Genomic DNA, 14,046 nt, shown 5'->3' with positions numbered 1-14,046 from the left:
TCTAGGCACAGTCTTTGATACTCATTAGTCATGTCATGCAGTGCTTCAACTAGATCCTCTAGTGAAAAATTATTAGAGTTAAAATCAAATACATGTCCACTCGTGGAATTTTGTTCTGAAGCTTGTTCTCTGATGGATGATTGATCATCATAAGCCATGAAGTAGTTTTCTTCATTTATATTCGTGGCTTTTTGTGAGCAACAGGGTTCTTCACTGAGATCGATTAATGGACTCCTGGTCTCTTCAGTCTTTATCTCCTCATCTCCTAGCTCGATCAATTGCTGCAAAATATTCTTGGCTGTAGAGCATGACTCAACAGTTTTGGCGGCGCAGTTGTCAACAATTGTGTACCAGAAGCTTTTAGCGATTTCTCCAAATGCATCCAATTTGAGATAAGTTCAGAAATGAGAAGGAACCTCGCTATGATACCACTTGATGAGATCAGTTGAGGGTGGCAAAACTAATTTATTGATATCAATGTAGCAGTTGACCCCTGAAACTTCAAGATTGTATTTAGTTGAGGTTGGTCAACTGAATTGTTTCCTTCTTGCGTGTCGATGTTAATTAGCAAACAAATATTATGTGCGGAATGATGTCAATTAACAGATTATAAATTGTGATTAAATGGTTTTATCGGAGTAGTGAGTGAGTGAGAGTGCTCGACTGAAAGTCAGATAACTCAAATGTTTGTTTCTGGATGTTCGAAGATTTCAATACTCCTACGTCACCCCTTCTTCTACCTCAAAAAGATTCACTCTAGAAGATTTTGACTATTACAACACTTTGCAAAAACGCACTCTAATACCAGGACTTACACACAATCGTCTATCCTAGAACTTCTAGACTCAAGAACTCAACCTCGACTGATTCTTGTTACAACGAAGTTTGCAGTACCTCAACTGATAAATACAGCTACGATGCTTGTATTAAAACTCTAAACTTAAACAGGATTTGATCCTACTGATCTGAAATATTGATATGCCCGCTTGTGTTTTTCAGCTCTTGATTTTTTCTTAGAAATGAACTTTGTGTTCCTTGACTTGAACGTAAGTGAGTAAACTGAAGGTGTTCAGTTTACCTCTGATAACTTGAATATATGCGCGAGTATTTTTCTAAGGATACGAATGCGTTTTCAAGCACCCATTGATATGTATTTATACTTGGTGAGAAACTACTTTTACAAATTCAAATAGTGGCTGTTAGCTTGTCTTTTCCTCGTACATTTTCTGTCGTGATCGTACACTGTTTTGCTCTAGATTTTGTGGTGTCAGCTATGTATGAAAAAGTCTATCCACGAGAGTTAGGTTGATTCAATCTTGATCACGCAGTCTCTTGGATGATTTAGTCTGGAAATCGTTTAGCTTTGATTTGGCTGTGAGACAGTTTGACTCTGAGAAACTGATTCAATTTAGCATATGTGAAACCGATTCAGTTTAGTTCCTTAAATTGTATGCAGTTTAGCTCATTTCTTCTGTTGAGATTTAGTCAAAAGTAAACTTAGTTTGTATCTTCAGTTTAGCTTCGAAACTCGTCCATTTTTCTCCTTTAGTTCTGCTCGTTGAGCGCGTGCAATTTACTTCTTATTTTTCCTTATTCAGCTTTGTAAATATCAAAGGTATGTACTGTTCTAAAAATTTTGTAATAACATTGTAAATTAAGATATATTATATTTATTGAACCTTCAATCAATTATATAGAGAGAATTATTTTATTTCATCTAATCTCTTTATCTTTTGTTTTTCAACCATCAATTCAATCCATAATGCCTTGATAAAACTAAAATATTTTTATGGTTAATTTTTTCAATAATAATCCAATCGAGTTACTTTAAATTTGATATACAATCAAGTACATGTTGTGTATGTCGTAAAAAGCATTTATTGAATGTGATACTTAACTTATACTTTATAAAAATAATATGTTAAATATGTTGCTCACAATAAAAATTTGATTAAACAAAGTAAAAAATATGAAGAAAAATAAAAAAATTTAGAGGATAAATAAACATATTTTGAACAATTTAAAACTTTTCTAAATCTATTAAAGGATTTAAGTAACTTAGATATAAAATAATTTGTCTAAGGTAAAAACTGGTTTGAGTTTAGTGTGATTTCTCACTTTTTTGTCACAATTTTTTTATGATTTCATAAGTACTATTAACATTAATTAATTTTATTAACTAAGTATTATATTATAGTGCATACTTCAACTTAAAATTTAATTATCTCGTTTGGCGTGGGCATCAGTTGAATTTTTAGTTGTTTTAAATTCCCAATGATAAATGTATTATAATGAGAACAACACAATAAAGTTACATTTTGGGAAAATACTTATGCTGAAGCACAACTTAACAAGCTCGCTCGTTGTATCCTTCCTCTTTCAAGATTTCTTTCAAAGCTCCTCTATAACATCTTCTTTTTACGTTGGTAATGATTTATTCATATTGCTTTCTTGAAAGCGGTTGGTCAGTTGAGTAACATCAATAGGCTTTTTTGAGAAAACTGTTTCATCAAAGACAATATGCATGATTTCTTCAACATTTAGCGTTCTTTTATTAAAAACTCGATAAGCTTTGCTAATTGAAGAATAACCAAGAAATATACCCTCATCTGACTTTGCATCAAATGAAGTCGATTATTTTTACCGTTTTTGTGAATAACATTTGCAACCAAACACCTTAAAGTGATAGATAATAGGCTGCTTGTCATTCCAGATCTCATATGACGTTTTCATATGCTTCTTACATATCGATTTGTTCTGAGTGTAGCAAGATGTGTTCACAGCCTAGTCCCAAAACCTTTGAGACACCCCAGAATCAGCCAACATTGTTCTAGTAGCTTTCTTTAGAGTTTGATTTCTCCTTTCTGCAACATCATTTTGTTGTGGTGTTCTAGCTGCTGAGAACTCGTGTCTGATTCCATGATGCTCTAAAAATGAATAAAAGGTTTGATTGACAAATTCAGTTCACCTGTCACTCTTGATTTTGTCAATTTGTTTGATTTTTCATTGAAAAGTCTTTTGAAAATCTTGATCAGTTGGAGAGCAGTATGGTCTTTAGATTTAGAAAAATGACCCAGGTGAATCGAGAGTAGTCATCAACAATCACAAGAGTATACTTCATTCCCCCTGAACTTGTTACTGGGATAGGACCAAAAAAGTCCATATGCAAATGTTCCAAGCATCGGGTTGATGAATTACACCATTTGTTTTTAAATGATGACCTAACCTGCTTCCCAAACTGACAAGATGAGCATACTTTGTCTTTATAAAACTCGATTTTAGGCAGGCTTGTTACTAACTCAAGCTTACTCAAACTGGTAATAGCTTTAAAATTAAGGTGGTTTAGTCTCTTGTGTCACAACCAATTGCGATTGAGATTTGAAGATATGAGGCAAACTGGTTTGGTAGATTGAGCATTCCAACAGACTTTTTAAGTGTTCCCACACATGTTTCCTGTCAAAATGATATTACCAGAGAGATCTTTGACAAGGCATGATTGTTTCTTAAACTCAACTAAATGCTCATAATCACACAGTTACTGATACTTATCAAATTATATTTCAAGTTTTCAACTAACAATGCGTCCTTAATAATGATGTTACCGTGGATAATCTTACCATTACCCACGGTTCTTTCCTGTGAGTTGTCACCAAAGGTGATCTTGGGTCCAGTAAACTTGGTCAGTTCGGATAGCAGCTGAGCATTTCCTGTCATATGTCTCCAGCATCCGCTATCCAGGTACCAAAGTGTATCATGTGTGTCATCAACTACTATCACCTGCATACACAGAGTTGAATGATTTTGGTACCCATATCTATTTGGGTCCACGAGGTATTAATCCTTTAGTACCTAGATTTTATTAGTTTCACTAACTTACCAGTTTTTGTATTCCTAAAAGTTTGTACTTTTTTATATGCTCGAGGTCGTGGTGTGTGACAAGCAGTTGATATGAAGTGTTGTTTGCCCTTTCCCACATCATTGAACTGCATGTATCTCTTCTGAATAAGTCGTCTGTTATAGTATTGGTTCCGATTTCATTTCATAGGATTTATTTGAGCCCTACTGATATGATTAGAGATCTTGTTTGACTCAACTTTAATATCCTCAGGAATGAACCCAATTCCAAACTTATTCCTATTTGTTTGCTCGATTGACCTTCCAACTTTAAGGATTGATTTTTCATAGATTTCTCCATGTTCATTTTATATACTGGACCTTACAAAGTGTATGTACTTACCTTTTCACATGTTCAGTTTTGGGAGAGTACTAGACTCACCAATGCAATCAGTTTTACCAAATCCTAGACCACTCTTGTCTCCATGATCTTACGAAATCGGTTAATCTTCGATTTTAAACTGTAAGTTTCAAGTATTTTGTCTTCATCTACTCATTATCAGTCTTAAGTTTAGCAATCTCTATTTTAGGAATGATTTTATTGACTGACTGTTCCCAGTTGGGCTCAGTCGAAGTGTCTTGCAGATCATTTTTCCTTTTGTTGAGTTCTCGAAGGATATGGACAATTTCTGGTACTCATTGTCCATTTCATGAAGTGCAAGAATTAAATCATCTCGTATAAATTCTTCAGAGCTAAAGTCAAATACATGTTCACTGGTGGATGCCAGCTCGTGATCATCTTCCATGAGACAAGTGAATTCCTCTTCATCATCACTTGAGCTTGAGGACCAATCGGACTCGCATGAGTCACTATCAGTGTCTGCCCATTTGGCCTTAATTTATTCAGCAACTAGGGGTTTCATGCTTCTTCTTATATGATCCGTCTCTGGAACTTATTCTATTTTTGTAGGGCTTCTTTCATATCTCAGTTGATCTTTGTTAATCTTTCTTCGATTTTGGACAGTCAGCTATGAAGTGTCCTATTTTTTCACAGTTGAAGCACATTCGAGGCTCCTCAACTGAGTCCTTTTTCTGATAATTTCTTTTGTAGGACTCTCCTTGATTCTTTATTATGAATTTCCCAAACTTCTTCGCAAACATTGACATAGCATCACTGCTCAACTGCTCTATTGTCCTTTCAGTGGATATTGATGGTTCTATCTTGACAGCGGCCAGAGCTTTGGTCACCTGAGGAATAGATTGATCTTCTTCTCTTGCTTTTAGTTCAAATTCGTATGCCTTTAGGTCAGCAAACAAATCAAGAAGTTCAAGTTTGTTCAAATCCTTTGACATCTCATTCCTTGGGAATTCCTCTAATCATCTTTAGAATCACTTCTCGGTTTGGGTATGTTTTTCCCAGTGCATTGAGTTCAATAACAATGCTGTTAGTTTTACCAGGCTTCATCATGATGTTATCAAACTTCTATTTTTTCACATACATTTTGTTCTCCTTGGTTTGCTCATTTCTCTCACATAACTGGATGAGTTTTTCCCATATGTATTTTCCTGTTTTACATATTTTGATCTTGCTAGATGTATTTTTTGTCAAGAGTTTTGTATAGAATATCTTTATCCATATTGTCCAGGTTTGCTTTCTTGTCTTCTGTGGTTCACTAACTCCTTGGTTTTTCAATAAACTGTGGAGCTCCTCTTGTGATTGCGATATCAGTGTTGGCTTTTGTGATGGTAATGGAACCATCAGTAATGACATACCACATGCCATCATTCAACGTAGAGAGATGTGCTTGCATCCTTATTTTACAGTCATCAAAATATTCTTTGGAGAACCTTGGAATTTTACTGAATGAAGACATTTTGAAATAAAGTGTTCATGTACAAGAAAGATCTTGTTCTCTGATATTACTTGATAGGATCGGTTGAGTATAGAGAGGGGGTGAATGCACTTCAAAAATTATCTCGACTGACAAATGATAGAACTCAATCGGGTTAGCAACTAAATTTTTTGCTTTCTTAGTGTCGATGTAAATTGACAAACAAGTTTAATGTGCAAGAATATGTCAAAGTAAAGATACTGAACACTGAGTATGAATATGAGTGCGAAACTGAATGAGATAAGGTAAACTGAAGAAATGACATAGTCAAGTGTTTCTAGATATTCGGAGATTTAAAAAACTCTTACGTTGACCCCTTCTTCCTCCTCGGAAGGATAGCACTAGAAGACTTTGAATTTTACAACAACTTGCAAAACCCCACTCCAATACTAGGACTTATACATGATTGCCTATCTCAGAACTCCTAGTAAACATAATACAAAATACAGTCCTCGATTGAATGTGATATACAAAGATTACAACTCGATTACAAGTGCACAAATTGATCCTTAAATGATCGAATAGAATATGAAAGTGTATGATTAGAGTTTCTTGATCAGTTTAGCTTGAAAAACTATGAAAGCTTCTTAGAGAGTGTGATAGCGCGATAATTCCAAAGAGCTTTTCTCAACTGATCAAAATGTGTATTTATAACTTGGGTGCCAACAGTTATAATTTTAAATATTCATTGAAATCCTCAAATTCTTCCCGTTTCACTGTTTGTATATGTCATGTCAACGTTCTCTGCAAAAATTACGCTCTGATAATGCGTCGGTCGTTGCAGGAATGTCAGTGTACGGATAAGTCTATCCATTAAGGTAAACTGAGTGTCATTCTGAATATTATCTGAGTGTTGAATAATCTGGTTGTGCGAACTTCAGTTTCCTGATGATGGCAGTTCAAAAACTGAGTACTTAGTCTCAGTAGGTAAACTGATATGTCTTAGCAATTGAGCGCGTGTGCAGTTTACTTAGCCACAGTTGAACGTTCAGTTTAGCTCTTTGATTGCAGAACATAAACACCGAAGTGCGCGAGCAGTTTACTAAACCACTTTCAATTTTACGATGCTATCAGTTTAACGAATTGAACGTTCAGTTTAGCTCCGCGATTGTAAAACACCGAAACTCAAAATCTCCAACAAGATTATAGACAAAAATTAAGATATTTCAATTAACATTTTTTTAGGTTTAGGACATGAATTAAACATTATGAATTAATCTACATTGAATAAATAAAAGGAACAAATTAATTACTCAATGACTAACTTAAAATTTCATGAAATTTTCAATTAATTAATTTTTTAGGTTTAGGGCATGAATTAAACACTGGGAATTAATCCATTGAATAAATAAAAGGACACATATTACTCATTGATTTAGTTATAAAATTACAATAAAAACATAAAATGTCTTCAAAATTATATGAAAATTAATTATTAAATGAAATAAAATGATAACAAAACTGTAAATTCATAAAAAAAAAAAAAAAGTGTCACTTTTATATAGATATAGATTTATAGACAAAAATTAAGATATATTTCAAATAAAAAATTTAGGTTTAGGATATGAATTAAACATTAAGAATGAATGTACATTGAATAAATAAAAGGCACGAATTAATTACTCATTTACTAAGTTAAAATGATATGAAATTTTCAATCAATAAATTTTTAGGTTTAGGGCATGAATTAAAAAATAGGAATTAATCTACATTGAATAAATAAAAGGACACATATTAATTATTCATTGATTAAGTTATAAAATTACAAGAAAAATCTCAAAAAGTCTTGAAAATGATAAGAAATTGATTCTTAAATGAAATAAAATGATAACAAAACTGTAAATTCATTTTAAAAAAAGTGTCACTTAATTACTCATTAACTAAGTTATAAAATGACATAACAAAACCAAAAACAAGTTTTGGAAAAGATATCAAAATTAATTATTGAATGAAATAAAATGAGAACAAAACTTTTATTTCATAAACAAAATGCCATTTTTTATATAGCATATAGATATAGAATATAAATTAAGTTCAATATCAGTTATTGTTTAATTCATGACATGAATTAAATATTAACAATCAATTTTTCTTGAATAAAATGGTATAAATTAATTACTTATTGACTAATTTATAAAATGACATGAAAAATCTCAAAAGTCTTGACAATGACAAGAAAATTAATTATTAAATAAAATAAAATGAGAACAACACTGTAAATTCATAAAAACTAAGTCCACAAAATTACTAATTTTTTTTTATATTTATAGACAAAAATTAAGATAGATTTAAATTAACAAATTTTTGGGTTACATGAGTTAACCATATAAAATTAATCTAACTTGAATAAATTAAAGGCACAATTAATTACTCATTGACTGATTTAAAATGACATGAAGATTTCAATTAGTAAACTGATAGGTTTAGAACATGAATTAAACACTAAGAATTAATATACATTGAATAAATAAAAGAACACATATTAATTACTCATTGACTAAGTTATAAAATTACAAGAAAACCCTCAAAAAAATCTTGAAAATGATAATATGATTAATTGTTAGGATATCAAATATATGAGTTTTAGTGTTTGACAAAAAGTACTTCAGACATCAACTTGATATATAACAATTGGAAGGCAGATTAAGAAGCAGAAACAGAAGTAGAAGAGAAAGCAGGTCAGAAGAACTGAAGAAGTAAGAAGAAGAACAGAAGCAGAAACAGAAGCAGAAGCAGAAGAGCAGATCAGCAGATGCTCTCCATGAACCAGATAAAAATATTAACCAAAGGTCCTTAGTACACTGATTAGACTCAGATCTACCTATCCAAAGTGTATCTTCCTACAGTGAACTAAAAGACAAGAAAACGGCTAGTTACCAACAGATGAATTTGAATCAAATATGACTGTTATCTTGCACTTATAAATAGAGACCACAACAAAACAGAAGAACTGTCCTGCTCCCAAGAACTCATAATAACTTACAACTTATCAAAGAACTATTGAACAATTTCAGTTGTTCATATCCATAGAAGAAGAGTTCAAACGCTTACATAGAAGATCATACAGAAGCCAAAGAACACCAGCACACGCATCAATTCTATCAGATCTTTTAAGATCATATTGTGCTAAGTGTTAAGTCATACAAATGTTTTATTTGTAATAGTTGAGGTACTGCAAAACTCTGTAACTTGATTTCAGCAAAAAGATGAAACCCGTAGAGTAACTAGGAGTTTCAGCAGTAGGCAGTGAGATAAGTCCTGGCTGAGGTGGGCCGTTGTGTCAAAGTTTTCTAGTGATGCCTTCTGGAAACAGAAAAAGGGGTGACACAGGAGCAGTTGAGTCTCCGAACATCCAGAAACAAATTGTTGTATTGATTACTTTCCGCTGAACACACACACAACCGGTAAAGTCAGCTGATTCAAGTTCAATCTCTCAGTTGACCTTTTTCCGCACAACCGTATATTTGTTGGTTGACTCTCGAAGATCTAAGAAAAAAGAGAGTTCGGCGACTAACACTACTAAAATCACCAGTAGCAGTTAGCTGCTGCTTTATGCAACAAGTTCTAGAACAGTAGCAGCTCACTACTCGTTCTACCTCAGCATCAGTAGTTCATCGATCCTGACATTAATTATTAAATGAAATAAATGATAACAAAATTGTAAATTCATAAACAAAGTGCCACTTTTATATAGATATAGATATAGATTTATAGACAAAAATTAAGATAGATTTCAATTAACAAATGTTTGGGTTTAGGGCATGAATTAAACATTAAGAATTAATCTACATTGAATAAATAAAATGCACAAATTAATTAATCATTGATTAAGTTAAAATGGCATGAAAATTTCATTTGATAAATTTTTAGGTTTAGGACATGAATTAAACAATAAGAATTAATCTACATTGAATAAATAAAAGGATAAATATTAATTACTCATTGACTAAGTTATAAAATTACAAGATAAACTTCAAAAAGTCTTGAAATGATAAGAAAATTAATTATTAAATGAAATAACATGATAAAAAAACTGTAAATTTATAAACAAAGTGTCACTTTTATATAGATATAGATAATCTACATTGAATAAATAAAAGGTCAAAATTTAATTACTCATTGATTATGTTATAAAATGACATGAAAATTTCAATTAATAAATTTTTAGGTTAGGACATTAATTAAACATTAGGAATTAATCTACATTGTGTTAAATCTCTAAATTTTGATGATAACAAACAATAATTCACAAACAAAATGCCACTTTTATATAGCATATAGATATAGAATATATAAATTAAGTTATATATATATCAATTAAGGAATTGTTTAGTTCAGGATATGAATTAAATATTAACAATTAATCTACCTTGAATAAAATGATACAAATTAACTAGTTATTGACTAATTTATAAAATGACATGAAAATCTCAAAATTCTTGACAATGACAAGAAAATTAATTATTAAATGAAAGAAAATGAGAACAAAACTGTGATTCATAATAAAAACTAAGTCCACAAAATTACTAAATTTTTAATATTTATAGACAAAAAATTAAGATAGATTTCAATTAACAAGTTCAGGAGATGAATTAAACATTAAAAATTAATCTACATTGAAAAAATAAAAGTCATAATTAATTACTCATTGACTAAGTTAAATGACATGAAAATTTCAATTAGTAAACCGTACGTTAGGTTTAGGACATGAATTTAACACTAGGAATAGATAGATTTCAATTAACAAATTTTTGGGCTCAGGACATGAATTAAACATTAAAAATTAATCTACATTAAATAAATAAATAAATAAAAGGCACACGTTAATTACTCATTGTCTAAGTTATAAATTTACAAAAAAAAAAAAAAAAAAAAACCTAAAAAGTCTTGAAAATGATAATAACAAATGAAATAAATGATAACAAAAGAGTAAATTCATAAACAAAGTGCCACTTTTATAGATATATAGATATAGATATAGATTTATAGACAAAAATTAATATAGATTTCAATTAACAAATTTTTAGGTTTAGGGCATGAATTAAACATTAAGAATTATTCTACATTGAATAAATAAAATGCACAAATTAATTAATCATTGACTAAGTTAAAATGGCGTGAAAAGTTCAATTGATAAATTTTAGGTTTAGGACATGAATTAAACACTAGGAATTAATCTACATTGAATAAATAAAAAAACACATATTAATTACTCATTGAATAAGTTATAAAATTACAAGAAAAACTTCAAAAAGTCTTGAAATGATAAGAAAATTAATTATTAAAAATAAATAACATGATATGAGTGTCTTTCTATTACCTAAGATATTGTGCAAGGAGCTAGAGCGTATGATGAACTCTTTTTGGTGGGGCAAGTCTACTGACAAGAGAGGTGGTATATGTTGGCAAAGCTGGAACAAATTAAGTCGACATAAGTGCGATGGTGGATTGGGCTTTCGAAAACTCCACGAATACAATTTAGCTTTTCTAGCTAAACAAAGTTGGAGGCTTGTAGTTGAACCTTGCTCTCTGGTTTCCCAAGTCATTAAGGCTCGTTATTACCCTCAGAGTAATTTTCTTGAAGCCAAGATCGGGCCAAATCCTAGCTATGCCTAGCATAGTATTATGGCAACCCAAGTTCTTATCCGCCAATGTGCCAAATTACGTATAGGATCTGGTCTGCGCACTAGAATATGGGATGATCCTTGGCTGCCAAACACCGACAACCCTTACATTGAATCGGAGGGCCCTTCGGAGCTTCGAATGGCTACAGTCAGCTCTCTGCGTCTTTACGAGAATGGCGGTTGGAATATACCTCTTATTCGGAACCTATTCAATGTAAGAGACCAGCTTCTTATCCTCTCTATTCCTCTAAGTAGGCATGCACGCGTTGACCGCTGGATCTGGGGAGATGACAAGCGAGGATGTTATACCGTTAAAAGTGGATATATGTATCTTCTAAAGCTTCATAACCAAATACCTCCAGTTGTGGGTATAAATTGGAGCCATATTTGGAACTTAAACGTCCCAGGGAAGATTCAGAATTTCATCTGGAGAAGCTTATCCAATGTCTTGCCAACTATGAAGTCACTTCGTCATCGAAGAATTGAGATCCCGGAGTGGTGCCCTCTATGTCGTCATGAAGAAGAAGATGGATTGCATGCCCTAGTATCTTGCTCTCTCGTCAGAAACATTTGGCATCTTACTTCGATCGGAAGCTATATTGGATCAGCAATTTCCATAACTGATTGGTGGCATAACCTCACAACCACTCGAGATTCATCTGATATTGAAATGGCAGCAATCTTAATGTGGAATATCAGGCAAAACTGAAATGACGTGGTTTGGAATGGCAAGAGCAAACCAACTGCTCTTATTTTCTCTTCCGCCATGTCCGTACATTCTCAATGGGTTGCATCTCGTAACCGTCCGATACCTCGATCACCCCATCCTATCCAACAGCATATTACACATTGGCAATGTCCCCCAGCTCCACTTATAAAATGCAACGTCGATGCAGCGCTATTCAACAACCCCCTCGCATGTGCTATGGATGTATAATTAGAGATCACAGAGGAATTGTTGTAGGAGCTATTCATGGATGCATTCCTGGCATACAAAATCCAGCCATTGCGGAAGCCTTGGGCATAAGGGAAGCATTAAACTGGCTAAAAGAACTGGATTACCATCACTTTCAAATTGAATCAGATGCCAAAATTGTCATAGATGCTCTTAACTCCTCGGTATCTGATCAATCTAGCTTGGGCCTTTTAATTGAATATTGTAAACTTCTTATCGAAGATTTCCAATCTTGTTTGTTTTATTTTAATAGGCGATCAGCGAACCAAGTTGCTCACGCTTTAGCTAGGGCGGTAGGTTCTTTGTCTGATTTTGAAGGCCGAGTTACTCCCTCGCCTTCCTTTATTTCGGATGTACTTTTGATTGACTCTATTTAATATTATGCTTCTTTCGAAAAAAAATAAAAGGGCAAAATTTAATTACTCATTAATTAAGTTATAAAATGACATGAAAATTTCAACTAATAAATTTTTAGGTTAGGACATGAATTAAACATTAGGAATTAATCTACATTGTGTTAAATATCTAAATTTTGGTGATAACAAACAATAATGCATAGACAAAAGCCACTTTTATATAGCATATAGATATAGAATATAAATTAAGTTAGATATCAATTAATAAATTTTTTAGTTCAGAACATGATTTAAATATTAACAATTAATCTAACTTGAATAAAAGGGTACAAATTTGATAGGATCGGTTAAGTATAGAGGGAGAGAGTTAATACACTTCAAAAATTTCTCAACTCTAAGGGATTAGAACTCAATCGGACTAGAGACTGACTTCTTACTTTCTTGGTGTCTATGTAAGTTGACAAACACATACAATATGAACAAAATGTCAATAAAAATATTCTGAACACGGAGTGGAAAAATGAATGTGAAACTGATTGAGTAAGGTGTTGGAGATCAAACTTTCGGTGATAACAGGTCAAAACAAAACCAAGTAATAAAATAATTTAAGGACTAAATCTATCAAAGATTCATCCAGATCAAATGTCCGAGATCTCAAACGGATCAAAGATTCATCCAGACCAAATGTCCGAGATCTCAAACGGATCAAATATTCATCCAGATCAAATGTCCGAAATCTTAAACGGATCAAATCTAATGCCAGATCAAATGCCAAATATTCGGATAAACCAATCGAAGTATGAACTGCCAGATCAAGTGTCCGATATCCGGATGAATCAAGAAGACTTTCAACATATTATACAGATCGATCCAAGACAGATCAAGTAAGCTATCAACCAGATCAAAGTCTTACTTTTAAGTAACCGTTGTTGAAGTTGTTGAAGAAAAAGACAATATCATTTAATGGTATTTTGAACGTTGATCTGCCTCCATCAAAGTCAAGATTTATGAGCTATTTAATAAGATATGTTGGCGGCTCATTATCAGAGACTGTTGGCGGCTCATCATCAGAAACTGTTGGCGGCCCACCGGCTACTTTTGAAGATTATAAATACTTGAACACCTCAAAGATTCAAACACGAGACCAAGAGTGAAAAACACAAGTTATCAAATCAAAGTTCATTCAAATTGAAAAGTCTTCACTCAGCATAACTCAGATACCCATATCATTAGATAAAAGTCTCGACACTCTGAGTTAGAGAAAATTTCAAGATCGATCAACTCCAAAGAAAGCACATACGAAATCGATCCAGATCAAATCTATTCATAGCTATCCAGATCAAATCATCGAAGCACATTCTGTAGCTTCATTGCGTAACTCAAAG

The 14,046-nt window shown here is 32.4% G+C and overlaps 2 protein-coding genes across 2 annotated transcripts; both read left to right on the top strand.

Annotated features, from left to right (window-relative positions):
• Positions 1–11,351: 11,351 nt before the first annotated feature.
• On the top strand, positions 11,352–12,059 carry LOC140890015 (uncharacterized). The gene has a single exon (XM_073297765.1). The coding sequence runs from the start codon at positions 11,352–11,354 to the stop codon at positions 12,057–12,059; it is 708 nt and encodes a 235-aa protein (XP_073153866.1).
• Positions 12,060–12,205: 146 nt separating this feature from the next.
• On the top strand, positions 12,206–12,682 carry LOC140890014 (uncharacterized). Its single transcript, XM_073297764.1, has one exon. The coding sequence runs from the start codon at positions 12,206–12,208 to the stop codon at positions 12,680–12,682; it is 477 nt and encodes a 158-aa protein (XP_073153865.1).
• The last annotated feature ends 1,364 nt before the right edge of the window (positions 12,683–14,046 follow it).

Source organism: Henckelia pumila, chromosome 3, assembly GCF_033568475.1.
Source record: "Henckelia pumila isolate YLH828 chromosome 3, ASM3356847v2, whole genome shotgun sequence".
NCBI lineage: Eukaryota > Viridiplantae > Streptophyta > Magnoliopsida > Lamiales > Gesneriaceae > Henckelia > Henckelia pumila.
This window is presented reverse-complemented; position numbering and strand designations above follow the sequence as displayed.

Excerpts from the sequence above, each read along its gene's own strand:
- LOC140890014 (XM_073297764.1), top strand. The coding sequence starts at position 12,206 with ATGTCCCCCAGCTCCACTTATAAAATGCAACGTCGATGCAGCGCTATT.
- LOC140890015 (XM_073297765.1), top strand. The coding sequence starts at position 11,352 with ATGGCAACCCAAGTTCTTATCCGCCAATGTGCCAAATTACGTATAGGA.